The sequence below is a fragment of the Haemorhous mexicanus genome, chromosome 8, assembly GCF_027477595.1.
Source record: "Haemorhous mexicanus isolate bHaeMex1 chromosome 8, bHaeMex1.pri, whole genome shotgun sequence".
Taxonomy (NCBI): domain Eukaryota; kingdom Metazoa; phylum Chordata; class Aves; order Passeriformes; family Fringillidae; genus Haemorhous; species Haemorhous mexicanus.
In genome coordinates this window covers 20,454,681-20,476,469 of record NC_082348.1, presented here as the reverse complement: position 1 = coordinate 20,476,469, position 21,789 = coordinate 20,454,681, and the positions used below count along the sequence as shown (strand labels likewise).

The following is a 21,789-nucleotide window of genomic DNA, read 5'->3' as shown; positions in this document are numbered from 1 at the left end:
GGTTTTTTATCCATGCTCCGTTCTTGTTGCTGATGTGACCACTTAGGCACATGGTCAAGTTGCAATCAGCTTCTCTCTCAGTGATGTATGAGAGCTGTGCTGATTTATCTCGTCCTTCTGCAGCAGATTAGCACTAATGTTTCTGCTTCTGTATCCTACCTCTCTTCAGCGTAGACTCTGCATTATCATTGGCAATCCGAATTAAAGAGCCAGTGAACCTAGCACAATTTTTTTTTCTTTCTGAAACCATTGCAAAGCAGGTAGTCTCATACAAATAGAATCTTTTATCCACTGAGCCTCTTTTTTAACACTTTTGGCAAGAACAGTAGTCAGAGATACAAAAGAATGGTTCCAGTAAGTGTGCTATAGTCTTTTAGTGATTTATTCTATTAAAGAAATATTCTCCTATGCAGAGGGCCCTAGGCAAGAGAAGGTTGTAAAGCAGCAACATTTCAGCCAAAACCAAGGGATGTTCACTTTGTAACACAAAGGTATTGTGTTACACACAGTGAAACTCTAGTTTATTCCAAGGAAGTGGACAATGTGAAATTAATTCACACAAACAGGGTTTAGGAGAAAAAATATACAAGTTAAGTGCCTTATATGTTAAAGGCACTTAATATATAAACTGATTAAGTTAAAATTATTTCAGTGCTTTACAATGTATGCATTCATTACAAACTGTCTCTTTTTGCCTTAGGATTGACATATTTTACACTATGGGATTGGCAAATTCAACTATTAAAAGTATTACAAGCACTTTGAAATGGATGTGACCACATTAGATTTCCATATTAGAGCAGAAATAGTCCTTTGTTTAACCCTTTTTTATAAAGTAATGAGTTGATTGAGTTTCACTTTCTTTCCTGGTTAGGGTAAAACAGTCCATATAACGTTTTTTAAAAATGAATGCTGATAATAGACATTGAATAGGTATTTATGAATAGCAGAATGTTTCTGCTGTTCAAATATTGCTCGTGTTCAAGCAGCACATATTTTTTGTTTAATATTCAGGTATGGCATTTGGTTCTTAAAAACAGAGAGAAATACTTCAAGGACCAGAAAGAATAGCAGCTAGGAACAGCAGTGATGTGAGTCATTTTGACAGTGAGCAGACTTGTCAGAATGTTCACATTTTCAAGACTAGATGGTCTAAGACATCCATTTTTTCCTAAATATTTTTCAAAGTCCTAATGAAAATTTAAACTGCTGTGTCTCATGGTTCTTGAATTGAAAAGATAATGAATTAACAATTGTATTTTACTGCTAAAATAGTAGGTGTTTCCTGCAAAGTGAAAATAGCAACAAAAAGATTCAGTCATGTTGTTTGTAACACCCCCTGAATGGTGGTCTTGTGTACTTACAGACACCAACCAAATTCCAGATCAGCTTTCACACCAACAAGACTAACCCAGACATGTGCTTTTATCATATAGAATAGACAGTCCATCTCCCTTACCACTCTAGCCCTTCTCTTCACCTCCCCCTGTTTTGAGTTCACATCTTCTGAACTCTGGAGAGCAGAATGATATACTGTGTTCCACCTGGACTGAACACAAGAGTTCATTTTGGTAGACCAAACAAACTGTGGTTTTAATACATGGTGCAATCACACGTAAGCCTCCTGCTACCTTATCTTCAGCAGCTAAAAGCTACATATTTACCTATAATGAAATTCTGACATATATCAACATATTGGCATGTGTTAATATGTATTTTCTCTGCTATAGTACATGAGGCCATGAAGTTAGGAATTAACACCAGTCAGCACTGACATATCTCAAGTGCTTATGGATGTAACTTTACTGTTGGCCCCCCAGCCTAACTCCCAATTTTTTAACTGAAACATCATATTGGTTTGATAACATAACTTCCAGTTCTGTGAAAAGTTTCCATAACTATTCAGCAAAGAGAAGAAAGAATAGCCATTGTATCACTGTTTGCCATTAAAAAGCATCATCTGTTCTTTCTAGGCTCCAGTGGTTTCCTTAAGTGTTACACACAAGCTATGCAAACAACACACTAACACTCCAAACATGCAAATGGGGTATACGTATTTCTACAGGAAATTACTCAAGGCAATTGAGAGTGTAAAGTCAAACAAATTATCATCTATAATTGAAAACATGCAAGTAACTTTTAATTAAACATTACTCCTCTACTGAAAAAAAACCACACTAAAACTCTACTAAAAGGGAAGATAGCTACTAAGGAGGGGGAAGTGGGAGGGGAAGGAATGAACAAAACACTGTTTTGCAAAGAGGGTGTTGTTCACAAAAAAAATATTTGCAAAGCAGAGTTTTAAATGCATTTCTAACTTAGTATTGATTCAAAGCCCACATCAATTTCAAGCAAACACACATGCACATAAAAATTCAGGCTCTCACAACCATAAATAAGAGACCACAATGCTTATTTATGCAAGTAACTGATTTTTTTAAATTGTCAAATATTAGATTAAGACAACCAGGAAGAATTTGGAAGCTAAAATTATTAATAATATTATTAAAGATTAATATAGAGATATCTAAAATCTAGTAAAAACTACACACAGAAAAACCCTAAGCCAACCCCCAGAATTTTTAATCCACAGTTGGAGGCCCATCACAGAAAGGACACCTAGCTGCTTGTGTGGAGGTTCTAAAAACCTCAGTAAAGGGAAATCTCTTCAGCTGAAGAGATCCACCTTTGTGGTCAAGTAAGTGCTGCATATGATGCATCTAGATGTTAAAGGCTTATTCAACCATTCAACAATCATCAAAACACTTTCAAAAAACAAATGCATACTGTATTCTTAGTTTGCATATGGAAAAAGTAAGAGGGTAAAACTAAACTTCGTGATCAAAATTGCAAGAAGATGACTTTCATGAGACAGGTTTATATGACTTGTCTTTCTGCAGCTAGAAATCACAATAACTGCATAGCAGAGCTGGGACAACTTCAGGCTTTCCACAGGGAAGAGCACAGGAATGAATTTGTATTCTATCTAATCACTGACAATCCATTCCTCCCACTGTCATGACATGGAAAAAAAATAAAGTAATTTACATGTTTCCAAAGGCCAGCTCAGAGCTTGCCCTACATTTAAACTTCAGTCAGCAAATTATCCTAGGGATAATGGTATTTCTGCCAGTAAAACCTTGTTTACAACTATTCCTTATATCAGTCCTTCATTAGGCTAAGTCTACTACACAAAACCCCCATTTTCCCAACCCAAAACTATGACATTTTACCCACAGCCCTGCCAGGAAAATGTTTAGCATAGACTACAGTTTTAGTGAGTAGAAGACCTAATAATGCTTAGGGAAAATTAATCAGTGGGAACACTTTAACCCCAGGTATCCAATCTACATCTCAAGGCTCACTCTGCAAGAAAAATAAAGGGACCCTTTTTCAGAACTAAAGTTGAGATGGGATTTGGAAGAGAGATCCTTAAAATTCAGGCTAGTCTTCCAGCTGCAAACTACACAGGCCACAACGTGAGCTATGCAAGCAGCAAGGATGAAGAACAAAACTGAAGTGAATAGATGCTGGCCCACAAGCTACAGAAGCCACTTGCCAAACAAAGCTGCTCTAAGAACCACTGCAAGAAGCTGAATATACAGCAGGTACAAGCCTATATCTTATCCTTCTGTAAGTTCTTCCTTAGAACAGTGCTACAGTTTCTCACTTTTGTCATAGTGGTCATCTATGTCTGCTTCCATTTCAGTGTCAGTGTTGTGAAATGTCGCTTTCCCACTTCACATCAAAGCTGAAGACAAAATAAAGGATGACAGTTACAAACAATCTTACTGCATAGCAATACAATACCAAAAGTGCTTTATTCTTTACTTTCCCTTTAGGAATCTCCTGCATGCTGAATCTATCATTAAAAGCGTATTTAATAACCAAGACAGATAAAATTAGCTTTACAGCCTTCAAACCCAGCCAGATGAACAAGCTTCCTCACTTGATAATGGGGCATCCACCCAATGGACAGATATAGCCTCATAAAAAGATGTTTAGCTTCAGAAAGCCCATGTGTATAGGCCACTGTAAGACACACAGACCTCATTTAAAATATATTAGAAGTCAAAATCCAACTTGGGTGAAGAAAACAGGGAAAAATTATTTTAGCAAACGGAGACAGATACCCCAAGTTAAGAGGTAACACTTCACACAGTGAGTGTGAGATAGGTTTCTTATCCAGAGATCAATTGCCATGGCTTGTACACCACATACAGTAACCTTCTTCACCTGCAACTAAGTTTGGAATATATAAATCTATACATGATGGGTACACTGCTTCTTTTCAATGGGGATTCTTTCCACATTTTTTTAATAACCCAGGATTTAATTGTAACTCATGATACTTCATGGATTTTTTTCATTCTTCTATGCAGAAGTTTCTATAAATTTCAGATTCCTACCACCCTCTGATTTCATCAGTAAGATTTGCATAAGGCAGTTTTCTCAAAGAATTGTGCTGCAAAAGGTAAAATGGCAATCATGCACTAGTAAGAAATCAAGAGTGTAAAGAGGAGCTGCACCTGGCACTAAAACATTATTAAAAAGTGAGCTATGGTTGTTGAACATTACTGTGTTTTGGAAATCAGGTACTGTGAGAACATAAATAACAGCCAGGATGGCCAACAAAAATCAGGTTTGTTGAGAGGACACAGAAACAAGAGTTATTTGCTTTAGCCACGTCTCAGGGAGAAGCACAGGATTAATGATACAACTACTGATGAGAAGTTTCATTCTGAAGACAAAATGAAGTTGGCTTAGTATACTTTCACTTCAATATTTACACAAATTCTGCACAGAAGGAGACTGGAAATAATTTCTAGTGGTCACTGAAATTGCATAGTTTGTATGTTGCAGCTTCTGTAGAACATGGAGTATAATTACTATATTTCTGCTTCATCTTCCTGAACTTGATTAATTACTACTGAGCAGCTAGCCAATTTTTTTACTGGAAAACAAGAAGTGACATGAAGCAAAAAGGTGAAGCTGGAGGTGAGTTTGAGGACACTCCTACCTCCTCATGCTTTCTTACAGCATGGCACAAAGGGATATTCCACAAACACCAGAACAAATCTGCTACACGGGGAAATTAAGACTTTATCAGAATACAGTCATCAACAGCGTTCACTGACACAAGAGATCATTCAGAACTTATGGATTTTATTTATTTAATGATGTACACATTGATAGAGGGACAAATGTACCAGAACAGTGATCATGCTAAGAGGTCACTGTGAGGCAGTGCCAATAAAAACCTTAATTTTCATTAATTCAAATGTTAGCAGATGTGCCAAATTACAGAATGCAGGTTGCACCAGTTTATGCTGGGTGTATTCTGTCCTGGGACAACTTGGAATAACTCACAAGAGGAATGAAAACAGGTAAGATAGAAAAATAAATGCAATTATATATTCTTGCCAATACATATTTTTCTAATATGCTTTTCCTTCTTTAATTTGAGAGTGAATTTTCCCAACTGAATCTGCAAACCTTTACAATACCAGAACTGCAGCAATTTTCCATTCTTTTCCATCCAATGCACGTGGATGCCACTAACCACTTTAGTTCAGACCAGGCTGTATCTAGCACCATGTAATAAGGTTCCTTAAAATTAACAAAAACCCAAGAATGCTTGGAAATCATTCTTCAAGACTAAAGCAGTAAATATCACTACACTTAGATCAGACAGCCCTCACTTATAGTTAACAGAAACAAACCTGAAGAGCAGCAAAATTGATTTAGCCAAAGTTGGAGGCTTTAAATATGGTTATGTAGGTTGCTGTTGATTTCTTTTCATCACTGAAGTAGAGGAAGACAGAAATGCAGTAGCTGTCATATATTTGGATATCAGTAAAATATTAAATAGTCATAGCACATTTTAAAAAACTGAAAAAGCCTTGGGTGGAAGCACTGTCATGAAAATTAACAATTAGCCAAATGACTGCAAACAAAAGATAATGAAACATGGCAACACATAGAAAGGTGGCATCTAAGGAAGTGCTAAAGGGCTGGGTTCTAGTTTTCATCTTTTTTTCAATTCATCATCTCAAAGAGAGAAAAAACAACTTGATAACATGTAAACATTGGAGAAGAAGATAAAAAATGGACAAAAAATAAATGTAATATGTAAGTCTCTAGGAAATTAGCAATGCTGAGGAAAAGATACATTTGGAAAAATTCAATGGAGACATAATGTGCATAGAGCCAGAGACTGAGTAAAGTCTAGGAAGCAATAATCCTGCACATATTTGGAGCATGCAACAGCATGCCCTTCCACTGTCATCATTTCTACCTCTGTACAGGTATCTATGTAAGCTTAACTAATGACTGTTTTTCTTAATGCAATGGAAAAAATACTCTTTTCTCAACAATTACCAAATGCTAGCAGGTAAAACTGATAGTAAATATCAGATTAGGTATGTTCCAGTCTCAAGGGCATCTCTTCTAGCAAATTCTACTCATGATAAACCAGCCATTCAAAAATGTTCATTTAAAAAGAACACATCTACTATAAAGAGAGCATACATTATTACTTCAACAACTTTCAAAGAAAGAGTTGTTTTTTCCTTCTGTATTCTTCAGCACACCAGAATAATAATTTTCATCTATATATGTGGCAACAGCATTACCAGATAATGATGATATGCACAGGTAGACTGAAATAAGTGTTTTAGCAATAAAGGTATACTTAAAAGGAAAAATCAACAAAATGTTAATTGGTGAAGACAGAAGAAACCTGCTGACACTTTGCTTTAGCTGGGGACAAGAAAGAATATACAGTCAATTACAGTCAAGGATCTAGCTCTTTCCAGATATTTGACATTGTATTTACATATATTATTACTACAGAGGGTTAGCTTTAGCCATTGTTCTGTCCCAGGGGAGCAGGCAAATACAAAGTACCTCTCCACCTCCCTGCAGCAGCTACGTGCAACAGAACAGTTTCACAGATTGTTTTTGTGAGTTGCTCATTCCCACACTGAAAAGCAGAAACTTCATACAAGTAGTATGAATTATTTTGTTAAATAGGAAGGGAAAATACAACTCATGGCCTCCTCCAGGATGTCATAAACCATTTCTTACATTTTATTCAATACAAATTAATTCAATTCTTATCCAAGGACTTTGTCCAATTAATGGATACCAGGAAAGGAAATTCACCTACCATTTTGAAATGATACTCAGATAACCAGTATGGATAACCATGTAAAATCAATGTCTTAGAGAACTCTTGTGCTAGGAAAATATGTATTCCTACCGTTGCTGGGGCTGGAAGCATTTGCAGTCCTTCCTTTGCCTCACACCTTCCCATAACTTTAGTGTGCAAAGTTGACAAGAATCCACTCAAGTATCAATACTTAATGGGCTGATTGGTAGCATATATCAGTCCTGAAGCTGAATATTCAGAAAGTTTAAAAGGCAGAAAAATCCACATTCTCTTGTCAAAATAGGAAAAGTCTGTTTCTTAGAATAAAATTACACCAAGTACCTTTTGTATATGAGGTCAGGTAACACCCTCTATAAGGCAACTCCATGTGGCAGATGTATGTAAATACATCAGAGGAAACAAAAATGAAAGTTTTGATGTGAATTATTATAATCCCAAAGCATATAATCTTTCAACCACATCACAGCAACAGCACAAGTAAATGCCCCAGCTATTACAGGCTCAGATTAAAGTGTAGCTCTTCCTTGATAACACATTATATAAAATGGGCACAGGAATTAACTCTGCTGCTGCACCAGTGTATTCAGACATATCTGCTTAATTGTCTACACTTTGACTACATTTCACTCCTTTAGCTCTGCAAAACAAATGTGCTAAGAAATACTAAGTGATGGCATAGTTGTCACCACCTTCAACAATGCAAGAATTATTTCCTTACTTCTTCATGATTGCTGGTATCTGGTAAAATCCAAATGTCACAGATAAACCTAAGGAGAAACACCCAATAAACCCTTAAGCAGAGATGAACAAAGCTTCCATTAAATGCTAGCAGGAACAGAAGTGACAAATGTAGAAAGAGAAACCATATTAATAAATCTGTGGAAGACACAGATACCAGAATACTGAGAAATGACAGCAGAAAGAAAAAAGGCATTTGAAAAATGTTTCATGCTTCCAGAGAGGATACAGGCTTGAAGGGTATTGGCAGAAAGGAAGAAAAGAGAAAATAAGTCTGTACTGAGCTTTTAATCTTTCCTTAATTGTACTGAGAGTCTCCAGCATTATCCCCAGAGAGAATTAAGTATAAAAGACTAAGTTACTCAAACAAGTTCCTTTATAACAAGTCCTTTCAGAACAGCACGACTTCTTTGAAGGGCTCAGTTTCTGAAAGATTAGGTCACACAAAAATCATATTGTAATGCATATTTTTATTACACTAAAACAAAATTGTACCTGATTCCACTAACCTGCATTCAGGAATATGTGGAGAGGGTTCTGTAGGAATTAACAGAATAGAGCTTGTTTGTCTATTTTGGTTAATACTTCAAGAAAAGGGTTTGCAATGGTAGTCAGGAAAGATATTTTTCAAAGATCAAGTGAGTGATACGCAAAATACAATAGAAATTACTTGGGAAATGGTCAGAGGTTAAAATGTCAGCAAGCTGAACTATATCTGTTAAGTACGAGATGCAGGATAGCAAGGTTTCACTTTAAATGCTTAATATTTATCACCCTCAAACAGCTGTTCTATAAGCCTGGCTTAAAGCTAGGAACAGCATCTACAAAGAAAACAGTATTTTATCAATGTAACTTGAAATTAACAGAAGTAAAGTTCATTCGGAAGATATTTAATGTGTAAACTGTTATTTGTGAGTTTCAGCTTTCTTCCAGCTTCTTCACTTGGGATTTACCTGAGAAGGTATTTTGAGCAGAGTTCAGAGGAAATACACACTAATGGTCATATCTAATCTGGCATGGGATAAAGGATAAAGAAACCAAGCCTTAAGCACTACACCAGACTGATGGTATGAATCCACATATTCTGCTGAACCACTGATTTCAACAACAGCCTATAATAGAAATATTAGATGCAAACACAAATTTTGTGAACATCCAATTCATGAGATTGTTCAAAAATACATGGAACACGTGCCTTAAAAGGCAGCACATCTTGTGTGATGTTCTTCAATATTTGTGGCGTAAACAACTATTCACCAAAATATTTATCTATAAGCAGACTTGCTTCCATAAATCCCCTTGAGATCTAAACATTTCTGAGGGCCAGGAGGCCGTTTCACATTCCTGGTAAACAGATTTCTAGGAATTTTGTAGCTCACCAAACTACAAATGGAATTTGAGCAATACCCACTAACCCTGAGAACTGTAACTGCTGGAGTTTTACTGCTCAGATTGAAATGAGGATTGATTCAAGAGCAAGCACACGGACTGTTTGGGGTTTTTTAAATCTCTTTCTTTTCTTGATATCTGGGACTGGCCATAATCAGCAAAGATGACGAGCTGAGCCCTGTAATTCTTATTCTCTGCCATAGGAGAGACATGCCATATTTAGTCCTTAGTTTTCTATATCTTCCTTTTTAAGTGTACCTGAGGGATGCTGGGAGTTCCTAAGGCTTTGATATGACTTCCCTCAGTACTGGGCTGACTATTGTGTAAAGCACCCCTGAAGTACCTAGGCACAAAATCGTTTGAGGGATTCCAGCCTCTTACTCTCAAATTGTATCAGCTGTGTCAGGGGGTAGAAACTGTTACAGAAGGGATAAGGCTAAAGAGAATGGAACGCTACTGCCATCAGCTCGTGCTGCATATTCTGCAAGGAGAAAAAAGCAATTAGTAATTACCTGGGTTGAAATCTCACAATGCTCAATGATTTCAATATGGCAGTATTTCACCATAGATGAAAAGCAGGGAGGAACCAGGCTAAGGTTTCTAATAATCACTGAACTCTGATTATGACCAGGAAAAGGTAACTATGAGAACTGTACTATCTAATGCAAGCAAAGGGCACTCTTCTTTTGAACCCATTTATTAATCCATATGCCTAAACAATTCATAATGTCTGAGGTTTAGCTTCTTTTAAGTTGCTGAATACCCATTCAAGGGAGTACTTACTAAAAATAGAAGAATTTACATTCTACTAAATAGGGCCTGTATGTTTCATTAGTCTTGCTACATGAAAGTGAGCATACAAAAATATTTTTACTAAATATTTTATAACTACACAAGACTGTGGGAATAAAAAGGAATAACACACATTATGATACAACAACCTTGCTTTCAGCTTGTGTTAATCTCTTTAAGATCATCCACTGCCACAAAACTCATTGTCAAAGATCTCTCATTTTTTTTAATGCCGCCAGGTTTCAGCTAATGGATTTTTAAAATGTAAATATTAAAACATATGCATTGATCCAAGAAATGGTATCAGATAATTTGCCTCACCCATAATATAGTACAAAGCAGAAAGCAGCCATTGAAATGCAGAATGCAAGCACACACTCTCTATAGCAATGCCTTGGAGGAACGCATCACTTCTATCAGTTGTTGAAAAGCAACAAAAACCCAAGCTTCTAAGGGATTACTATTTTTCTCAATAACCTGCAGACTAACAGCAATAATATATAAATCTCTATTATAAGGAAGAAAAACTACAATTCTTCTGAAAAGAGACAAAGAACAGAGATGATAACACCAACCAGAAGATAGAAAGGGTCCATCTCTGAAATAACCCACTCAAATACAACACCATGGTGAAGGATGGTCTGTATTACATCCAGAAGTTGAGAAGTGTAAGCAAAGCCCTATGCAGCTGATCACTTTGGTATCCACTTCAAGGCAGGAAAGGACACTGTCAACCACAAACAGCTAGAACCAAAGCTCCAAGCAATGTGACACAAGTTTGACAAGGCAAATATAAATTTGCCTTGTAGCATATACACACGCAATACATATTAGATACAAAGCAGATTATATATGCACACATATCTGAAAAAACATAATTCTGTTAGGCATTTTTTCTCTCTGTGACAGAGGAGAATGAGACATATATTTGATAGTAAAAAGTACATCTGGGAAAAAAGCCAGAATCTATTTCATAAGCTTCAAATGTTATGATTCTTCTGAAAGACATTTTTACTTAATAAAAATGAATTAATGAAAGACCAGAAGTTTGTTTCCTGAAGTATTATTCATAGCCTCCCAGTTGTGTTTTGCAATATATGTTTTTGCCATTTAGCACATCATGCTTTGAGATACCACATTTAATAATACAATCTGCTGAGGATGAAAAACATTTTCTTTGCTAATAAAAAAGCTGGTTATAGAAAGCGCAAGTTTGGCAGTAAAGCTTCCAAGAAAAACTGCAGCCTGAAAAACACCTGCAGACTTGAAGTGTATACATTTCAGTTTGTCAGATGTTTTTCTGTAATTTAAATATTTTAAGAATCAATCAAAATACTTTCTTTTCTTGGAAATCAGATGAATTCATATTTTTCAACTTTACCTCTAACCATGATAAAATATGAGAGAACCAATAAAGGCATTACTTAATGGGGAGACTGTCATGCTTTCTGGATGTTTCAGTTCTTTTTTATCCAAGAAACAACCTCAAATAAGTCAAGATTTCTGCAATATTATTTAAGACCTTTTGAAGTGGTAATGAACATATAAGCATTTATATGGACTGTAGACAGGAAAGACAACATATTTTTGCAGTGTCTGGTACAACAGGATTCAACAGGGGGTTCAAGGAGATGGTCATTATTACAGTGATACAGAACAGCACTTAAGAGAAATGACATGGTAGGATGGCTTAAGAGAAGCCAGATCTACACAGTCCTATTCCAGCTCTGCACAGTGATCAGGGACAGAGTCACAAAATGCTGCCTTTGAAATAGATTCAGAATAAATCAGGAGACTGAGATACAAATCAGTTGTAGGGATGACATACAAGAATGTGCACCAGGAAAGTTTGTTGCAGAGAGACATGAGGAAGGAACAAGACCTTTCCAACCAGCACGTTGTCTTCCAATATTTTCAGTTGCTTGAGAGGTGTCTGACACACCAGTGACTGTCACCTTAAACTAAGGATAACAACAAAGAAAGGGACACTCTGAGTTCAAACAAACGGGATCTTCTCCAAGAACTCTGCCTTATGGACAATACTGAATATCATAATAATGACAGTAAATAATCTGAAATAGAGCAGAGAATTACCAGTTATGATATCTTCAGTCACAGTGTCATTATTTAGTAAAGGACTTATCACAGCAAGACTCTCCCAAAACACTTTTACACTTTCATCAGTACATATCATGCCAAGGGAAATGCTGCATTACTGAAGTGAAAAATCTTGTTCCTAGAAAAGCTTTTCCACTGCCAATGGCCAGGAAGGTTACCTTAGGATATAGACTGTCATAAATACCGGTCACAAAATCTGCATCTATTCTTAAAATAAAGTGATTAATACAACCAAACGAAAGCAGCAGTCATCGTGGTGCTATGCTGACAAACATGGCTGGCTCTGATGTATGTTTGGCTCCCAAGGGTTAAATGCTGCTTCATTTGCTCATTAAAATCTGCTCTAACAGACAGAGCATCACTCGTTAAAATTAGAAATGTCTGAAAAAGCAAAACAAGAGGATGAAAACTAAAACCATATTATGAAGATGATCAAAACCAATGTAACTGCAGTACTAAAGGCCATAATCTGCTCCCATGGAGCTCCTCATGAATTAAATTAGTTGTGTTGTATTCACTTGAAATATGTTCAATTCATACCAGCAAAACTAGGAGCACTATCTGGCACTTTTTCTTGGTATAATAACAATTCTGGAATCTTTTCTTGCAACTCACTTGCATGCTTTCTCAGTATTAACACAACGTATGAAGGAGGGATGTTAGCTATTTTCACTGCTTTGCTCGCATCTAGCCAATTCTGTGTTTACTGTCATATTCTAAAACTGGGCACAGGGATTTTTTATATTCTTTCTCCTTCCATGTGTTCTTATAGGAAAAAAAAATCTTGCCTACCATCACTTCATTTTTCAGTGCCTCTCACACTACCTCTGTCTTTGCATAAAAATTTGTATTTGTTATCAGCTGAGATTTGCAGACCACATAAGGCAACAGATTCCACTCACTTGGGTCCTGCTGATGCCTTAAGTTTTAGCTTTTATATTTTTTGGATCAGTACTGCTTTAAGTGTATAACTCTAAAACTCCACAGACTATCATCTACTCTTCTCCCATTTTCTTCAGACAAAACAATTTCTCTCTAGACCTGAAACTCAAGGACACCTTACTTTCTCAGGCACCAAAAAATGTGAACAACGGTGAAGTAGGGGGCAAACTGGGGGAATGTGACTCCATTACCAGAAGCTGTAATTGGACAATTAATCTCTGATATGCAAACAGACCAAACTTATATCTGTCTGAAAAACCCATGATAGTTGTCCATCTTGGGTGTAGTCTCTGCCAGACTCCTGCACTGCCCAAGATGTACCCTCTGAAGGCCTTTCAAGAAATACCTGCCTTTAACTCTGTCTAGCATGTGTTCTAGGTAGCCTCTCAAGGTATCACTTCTACATCTCTCTTCTGTTCTCTTCTTCTATTGTATTCTGCATCTGATAACATGGATTCTGACAAGATGGCTGTTTGGGAGGTTGGTGAATACAATATTCCAGGTACATTGGAAATGCAGGCTACCACAATTTGATCACTTTTACATTTCTCAAATAAAATCCCATTAGAGAGACAAATCATCAAGGAATCATTTGAGCAGTCAATGGAGAGAGTGACATGAAGCGGGTAAGGACAGCCAAGTGTTCCATGACCACCTTTTTATACTTTTGTGGGTCTCCAAGCACTTCACTATTTTAAATCACATGATCACCCATCCCGCAAAGCTAAATATTCTGTATTTTATTACCTGTAGTTTTATACCTCCACTATGTTTGCCTATGGGAAATCAGTAAATCAGGACAGAGACTTCTGCAATTGATTACTGGGCAATAAACAGGCAGAGTGGTACACCATAAATCAAGGTGATAGTTTAGGGGCTGGACATTAATCAGATTTTTTCTTTGATTCCCCCCTTCCAATATTTCATTTCTCAGATCAAATTTAATCTCTTACTCAAATGAACTGGAAATTATTTCTGGTATGGAATACTTATTGGTAAAAAGGTATATTAGAAGGTACTGACATCTACGTGAGATTCCTAATATGCCTTAAACACACTGAAGTGTTCAAGAGCCCACCAGAAAAAGAAGCAAGAACATTCTCCTTGAACAATGCAACATGTATTTTCCAACAGCTTAAGGCAAGGAAAAGGCTCCCTGCCTGAAATGCTGCCTACTGCATTATACAAGATGCAGTAACCTCCTTTGATAAACAATGCACTTACAATATGACCAAATGGATAAAAACAAATTAAAATCCTTCCATATTTATTTTTATTAATGTATTTTTACGTGCCTTCATAATTCCTACTGCTATAATCCCAGGACATAAAATGAAGCATAAAATGATATGAGAGGTGTGATTAGATATACCTTAAAGTGACAGACTGATATTTCACACAAATATATGTAGAGCTGTGGACCCAATTCTGATGAACTTAAGCATTAGTCAGAAACCCCACAGACTAGTGCTACAACACCCCCTTTCATATATGTACTTCCTACATGGCATTCCAATGAAATGGCATGTAAAACTTCTGCTCTGACAGATCTGGTTTAAATCAGCTCATTACAACCTAGGGCTCACAGTGCTGAGAAAACAAAGGGAGTAAGAAAGTTGCTTCTCCCAAAGCAATCATTACAGAGCAGTTCAGTCTGCTGAGGGCTACTGAACTAACAGCAGATGGGCAAAAGCAAGAAGCAAGTTACACCACAGTTTATCAGTTTACAAGAAGTGTAAGTGCTGCTGAATAGGAATTAAAAAAAAATTATTCTGACCTTATAGGGGCCAAGTCTCCCTCTCTCCAAAGTCACTGCATACTGAAGTAATAGCTGTTCTTCATTACTCAAGTGTTTCTCAAGGCATGTTCAGTAACTTCTAACACAGTCCACACAAAAGGAAATTGTTATTTTTATGTTATCCAAGGAAGGCTGAGTAATACGCTGCAGTAGGAAAGACCTCTAAAAATACATCACCTCTCAGCAGATTCACTCCCTTCCTGTCTGGGTTTGAATCAGTTTGCAACTGCATGAAAGGACAAATCTCGAAGATGAACTATGGAGAACTTCTGTAATGATCACACTGCTCAAATGCATTCATTTCCCTCTGACTCTGTTTAAAAGAATCCAGTTATTAGGGGTGGAGCAAGGTAGTGCTCAACAGGATGTGCGTGACCAGAGCTCCCCATGCGTAGCCTTCTGCTTTCATGTTTATTTTTGGATGTATTTTCCTTTGTGCTTTGAAGTAGTTTTTTTGGGCAAGGTAGCAAGCACCGCAATCACTTATACAGGCTGAGGAAGGAAAGCAAGCCCTCATCAACACAAACAGTATTTTTTCCTACAGATTCATAGAGTATCTTGGAAGTCTACAGTGTTGTAACAGCAATGAGTTACTTTTTTTCATGTTTTTTAGAGCTCTTCAGACACCAAAGCCAGGGACATTTGGCGCACGAAGGAACACCAGTGATTCCCATAAGCTACTAGTTCTTCACCAGGGAACAGTGCTCAGCTGTGTGAGAATTCAATATGAGATTTCATCATCTTTAATCCACTGTAAAAGCCTTGATAGACAACAAGTCTCCAAGAATGAGTAAGCAGAGAAGATCAACAGATGTTCCCCAACAGGATGCTACTTCAACAGACACAGTCATTAGAGAAAAGACTGGCTCATTTTAACTGGTAATTGTTGTTATCAGGACAGTGTCATTGGTTTTGACCAGCATCCCCTGACTGATAGATTTTCTGTGACCTTCATTTCTTTCTGTACTTGAAGGGTTGACCAAATATGGGGCTGCATGTATTACAGAAGGTACCTTACTGTATTTTTGATAAAGAATATCCTATCATTTCCTTAAAGAATATTTAAACTTAAAAAACTGGCAGACTAATACTGATTTTAAAAAAAGAAGTCAGTTTAGTAATAGCTGTCTTTTTTTTTTTTTCAAGCATAGACCCAACTATATTAGTACTCATAGAAATTAATACCTTTGCTGTATATTGTGCATTAAGTACATCAATAAAACATATCTAATCTGGGAATCATTATACCAATACAATTGCTTGTTAGAGCAATATAGCTAATACAGGATAAGTTCCTTTTCAATTTAAACAAAACTCAGAGAAGTCTGCTAATTCACATATGAAGTTTCAGAGATACTGAAAATTCTTTCTAAATTTAGAAATAATTAAAGTAGATAATCTTTCTCTCAAAATCTAGTTTCAGGATAGACACAAAGTTTCACAAGCAGCATAATGGGTATGTAATTGTCTTTCAAAGAACTGCATAGATATAAAAATATTTGTTGCAAATGTGAACTTCATCAGTAGGCTTCAGTATTAACAAATTTTTAGTGACAAGGACACTTCATAGCTTTTACTCCTAGCATTCCAGATTAGTTGCACAGTAAATTAAAGCCAATACTGAATCTATTTCTGTTGTTTCATTTTCCAAGACTACATTCACAATCTAAAAACAAGGAAAAGTATTTAAAATTGCAGTATTGGATTTTCTTTCCTCAGTAGGAATAACTCTGTTATTTAGTTAACAAAGTTTTGATTTTTTTATTTCTCTCAAAAGATAGAAATAAAGTAAATTTCCCCAAAAATGAATTTTTTGGGGAAAAACAAACAAATGAAAAAATAACATATATTGTTATTTGCACTTCTATTATTAATCATTAAAATCAGTAACCATTTTAAGAATACTAACCCTATAATTTTTTTAGGTTGTTCTTATGCTACAGTATTCCATTATTTTGGAAATATTCAACTTTTTTTTTCCTGGATAAACTACTTATTTCATTAATTAAATTCTCATTATGTGGACAGTTGAAATTTGCCCACAGTAGATTTTAGCTTTTACAAAATATGCACTGTAATGAACTGACATCATTGCCTTTCCCCATTTTTCCATGGTACTAAAGGTATTTAATATCTGTGATCCACTCTTGAAATTGTGTGGGTTTCATTAAACACAATTAAAACCAGATTGACATGTAACAATAACAGTTTCTTCATACAGACTTTGTCACAGCAAAGATATATGAACCTTAGGATAAGGCAGAAAGAACAATGCAGCATCGAAAACATAAAAAGTCTCCCTTTAGAAAAGTATTTACCTTTCTTCAGGTAACAATAATATTAATAACAATATAGTAATGGTGCTACTGCTAGTATATTTTGGGAAAATTTTCTTACATAGTTTTCTATCTATTTTAAACATTGTCTCTTTATCATATGTTAGCTGCAGTTTATGCAGACTTTGGGATTAGCAGGTTGCAAGGAAATAAATATTACCTTGAAAAAATGAACAATTTTATTATATCTGAGGCCAACCAGCAAAGCTGTATTTCATTCAACAATTTTCCACTCACTGAGAGCACAGGGATATCCTCCTTGAAAGAAAGCACATCATAATATATGAGAAGTTCACTGTAAAATGGCACAAAAGGCAAAGAAGCACCACAATCTAAACTGTGGTCTCTGGCTGACACCTGCAGCATTTGTGACATTTTCTACAGCCCAATTTCATAAAAGCTGCAACACACAAGGTGTGTGCTAAAGCTGCCTATGATCACTCCAGTACTTCTAACACATACCACCTTCCATAAAAGCATCTATCATCAAAAAATTCAGCAAAATCATCAAAAGCGCTAGAAACTAAACTGTATTATAGTGATTAAAAAGCAAATTATGTTGAAGTTGTTTTTAAAACAACTTTAAATATAAGATTTAAAAATTTTTAAAAGGGAACCTCCACACCCTCAATAATCCTGATAAGAGAACAACAATCTCTGAATGCTTAGCAGGAAATTCATATGCATGGGAATTAAAAGTGAATTTTTAAAAAAATGTTACCAGAGAAACCTGAAATTGGATTTATTCCTCCCATCATTATCTTGTAAAGCACTATCTACATTATCAAATTTCTGACTACTGGCAAATGCTGCATATGTTATAACAGATGAGACCACTGGCATATTTCATCTTTTCATGCCAAGGCCTAAAACTACAATACAGCTGCTGTAGCAAAAAAAAAAAAAAAAAAAAAAAAACCCTGTGAACTGCAAAAAAATATTGCCTTGTCAGATTCTTCAAATTAGCTGCAAAACTTCAGTAACTGCAGAACTTGCCAAAACATTTTAATTTAGTTGTAGAACCTGCCAACAAACAGTACAAATCCTGGCTATGCAATTCAAAGAATGATTATCTGATATTGTCAGGGCATTCAGTGGCAAGCATGTTTCATTCACACAGTGGTCTTTCATGCCTTGGCAATGCTGCACCATTAACTATGGTCAAGGTAACATATTGTTAGGCAGGTGATGAATGTGCCATTTCCTCCATCAATGTAGATAGTTGGGGATTTGACTTTTTTTCTGATACTGACTTCAGAACTGCTTTAGGACAATTATTTGCAGTATAATATTGCCCTTTCACAGGAAAATAGAAAAAAAAATCCATCTATCCACAGTTACAAGCTGAACTAAAATATTAAACCTGGTCCCTATTTCTTAAATATAATTAATGTCCCTAGACCTGCAAATTTAGGACACTCACACCATCTGGCAGCTCTGAACAACATCTACACTTGTACAGTCACCATTTCAAACAAGCTGGAAGTACAAATTGGCAATAGTGTAGGCCAGGCCAACAGGATGCTTTCCAGCTCCTACAACTTTTCAAACCTAATATAGTGCTTGCAAAAATGCAAACAGATTCAAGTTCATTAACTTTATGCAGCAACATGTTAATGAAGTTTTCTCTGCATGGATACCAAAGCAGACAGACTACAGAATGAAGAACCTCAGCAGTATGTTTTCCACAAAGGAAAGTTTTAACGGAATTCACATGTAATCAGTAAGTCAATTTTTAAGTGATCTTGATCCATCTGCAAATTCTAAACCCCTTACAGCTGGTGATGAGACAGGACTAAATGAGAATAATTTAAAATTTCAGAGTATAATAAGAATAGACTCTCCTCATAAAAGCTGGCAATAAAAGCAAAATTAAGGCTAAGAGAGCAACACCTGCAATATATAAATAAATTCCACCAGAAATTCTACCACCTAAGTTATTTCATTACAAGAGGCCCACAAGAAAGAAATACAGGAGTATGCAATTATACTTAATATGAAGCACTAAAGAGAAGTGAAAACTTTCCTTTTTTCCCAAACTAATTTAAAATAATTATACTTTGCTTATGATATAAATGTCATCATACTATGTGGTGGTCCATCCTGGAGAGAACAGGCCAGAAAGGTGGGCCAACCATGCAGCAAGTAACAACATTAGACCCTGGGCACTGAGAAGCTAAGATGAGAAATCTCTAGTTAGGTTATAGTGAGAAGTGAAGGAGAAGAAAAGGATGATGGGAACACTATGCAGATTAAGTTATTCCTTAAAAGGTTATGTTCAGAACCCTGCCCTCTGATTAGTTAATCTTGTGTTCCATATAAGGTATTGTCTGTTTCTGTTCATTGGTTCCCTGCCTTCAGATAATGTTTCTATAAGGCTGTGTTTGTGCCATTTGGGGGTTTTCTAAAGGAGCTATGTAGATCTGCGCTGTTTATGTTTGGTGCTGCACCCTCATGCACCTTCTTTTATCTCCATTAAAGCTCTCCAGTTCTAGCCCATTAGGCGTTCCCATGCCTTATTGTATTTTATTGCCACGCTCCTGGCTGATTCCATCCTGGGGTTGCACGCACCCGCAGCAACAAACACTCGTCCGACATGTGATGGAACAATACTATATTACAAACACTTCCAAGGTCAAGGCTTTTTTTTCTGCACTAACTGCAAATAAATCTGAACTTACCTCCCAAAGTGCTTTGAAGTCCTTCTGCTCAATTCGAAGGAGCTCACTATGTTCCCGGGTAACAATGGTAGCATGGCGAGGAGTGTTATCCAGAATGGACTCTCCAAAAGCAGTTCCCATTCCAAGAGTGCATATCGTCACGGCATCCTTTGATTCAAAAAAAAAGGACACACTAAATATTTTAGGATGTTTTGAGAGTTTTTGTGTCTTATTTTTCATAGCACTGCCTTGAGATTTTTCAGCAATCTGCTTAAAAAGAAAACTAATTTAAGCGTCATCAACAAAAAAATCAATATGCTGGTAAACAATATGGAAAGCTTTAACATGGAAACAAGTGGGACTTCTGTTTTCTATATTCATCAGTTGAATTAGACATTTCTGAATGCAAATCTGAGAACACAAGAATCACTTTCATCTTTACAAAAACCTATGATCTCTGTTAATCTATCTCTAAACACTGCTGTGATGATGAGATCTTTAGAAATGTCAGAGGTGATGAGAAGGCAGCTAGAATCAGAAACGCAATCTTGGGAAACAAACTTCTGTCCTACACAGGCTACCCTCATCAGAAAGAAAATTCACCTCTTCTGTTTTCTCTTCTGTAAAGGTAACTTTCAATTATAATACCCTCTTGTATTTATATTGCATTTCTCTATTGTACAAGCAATCTGCTTGTACTGTTGAACCAACTCTTGGCCCTTCTGTTGAAAATGCCAGCAAATCTTTCAGTTGTTAATGGATGTTTGTCAATTAACAACCAGACAAAGAAAATAATTATTTTCACATAAATAAGGGATTTCAAGAAAACTATTAAAGTTCAAACAACCTGGAAAAAATGGATCTACGTACAGAGCAATAAGAAGGTCCCAAACAAGCAGCAAAGTCCACTTCAAAGGAGTCTATATGAGCACATGTCATTCTAAATGATGTCTAAATTAATTTGCCTTGGCCAGGAACTCCTCTGTAGTAGTTCCAATAAAAATTATGAGTTACTGCAGAGAAATCCATTAAACAACTTGCTTGAATCAAGACCTTTAGATACATGTTCTATTTTCAGCTCAAAAGTTGCTTTGTTCCTCATCACAGGCTTGAAGCTGAACACTCACATGTCTTTTTTCTGAGATGGGCCTTATCTGATGGTCTGTTAAGTAATTTTAAAAATTAGTAACAGCATAAGAAATTTAAAATCATACAAACTGTACTTAACAAAGGAAAACATACTGGATATGCACACAGACAATAACAAAAAAAAACATATAAAAACACATGCTAACTTTACTTGATACAACATAAGTCTAGTTTAATTCTAAAATGTAGGATTCACACAACCTCTACAAAAATCAAAGCTGAAACGTTTGTTATCCTCGTGGCTGATAATCCAGGAGAGATGCATGAATGTGTTTCAGCATAATTTTCTGGTTTTAGAATTGCCCGGCTTTTCTTTCATGCATCTAATAAGTCATAATAGGCAAATGTTATTAAGAAAAAGTTAGTAGCTTTATAATTGGAATACAAAGACAAAAGCTCATAATAGTCCAGTTCCCTGAACCATAGCAAATTGCTCTTACACAGATGTTACCATATAAAATTGTGTGTTCAGGAAAACAAAATCAATTATGTCTCAGAGAAGATCTAGGAAGAATTTACCAACTGTCAGAAATCAATTTTCAAGGAAGGAAAGTAAGAACAGATTTTCTTTAAAAGAAAGAATATTTGGGAATGAGCACCTAGGCACCTATATAGAAGCCTCTACAAACAGACTATAATACAGTTTATACACTGAAATCTGCCTTCCCAAGCTTACATTTTAGAGCTGAAACA

General features: G+C 36.0%; 1 protein-coding gene across 5 annotated transcripts in view; it reads right to left on the bottom strand.

The window, feature by feature from the left end:
• The window catches only part of RAPGEF4 (Rap guanine nucleotide exchange factor 4), a 143,247-nt gene that overhangs the window by 101,481 nt on the left and 19,977 nt on the right, over positions 1 to 21,789 (bottom strand). For 3 of the 5 annotated variants that reach the window (XM_059853117.1, XM_059853118.1, XM_059853119.1), the window contains one exon: positions 19,969 to 20,115. In XM_059853117.1, coding sequence (XP_059709100.1) covers positions 19,969 to 20,115 — 147 coding nt within the window. Of the gene's footprint in view, positions 1 to 14,930; positions 15,245 to 19,968; positions 20,116 to 21,789 lie in introns of those variants that run through there. The other 2 variants (XM_059853121.1, XM_059853120.1) reach the window with 2 other exon arrangements.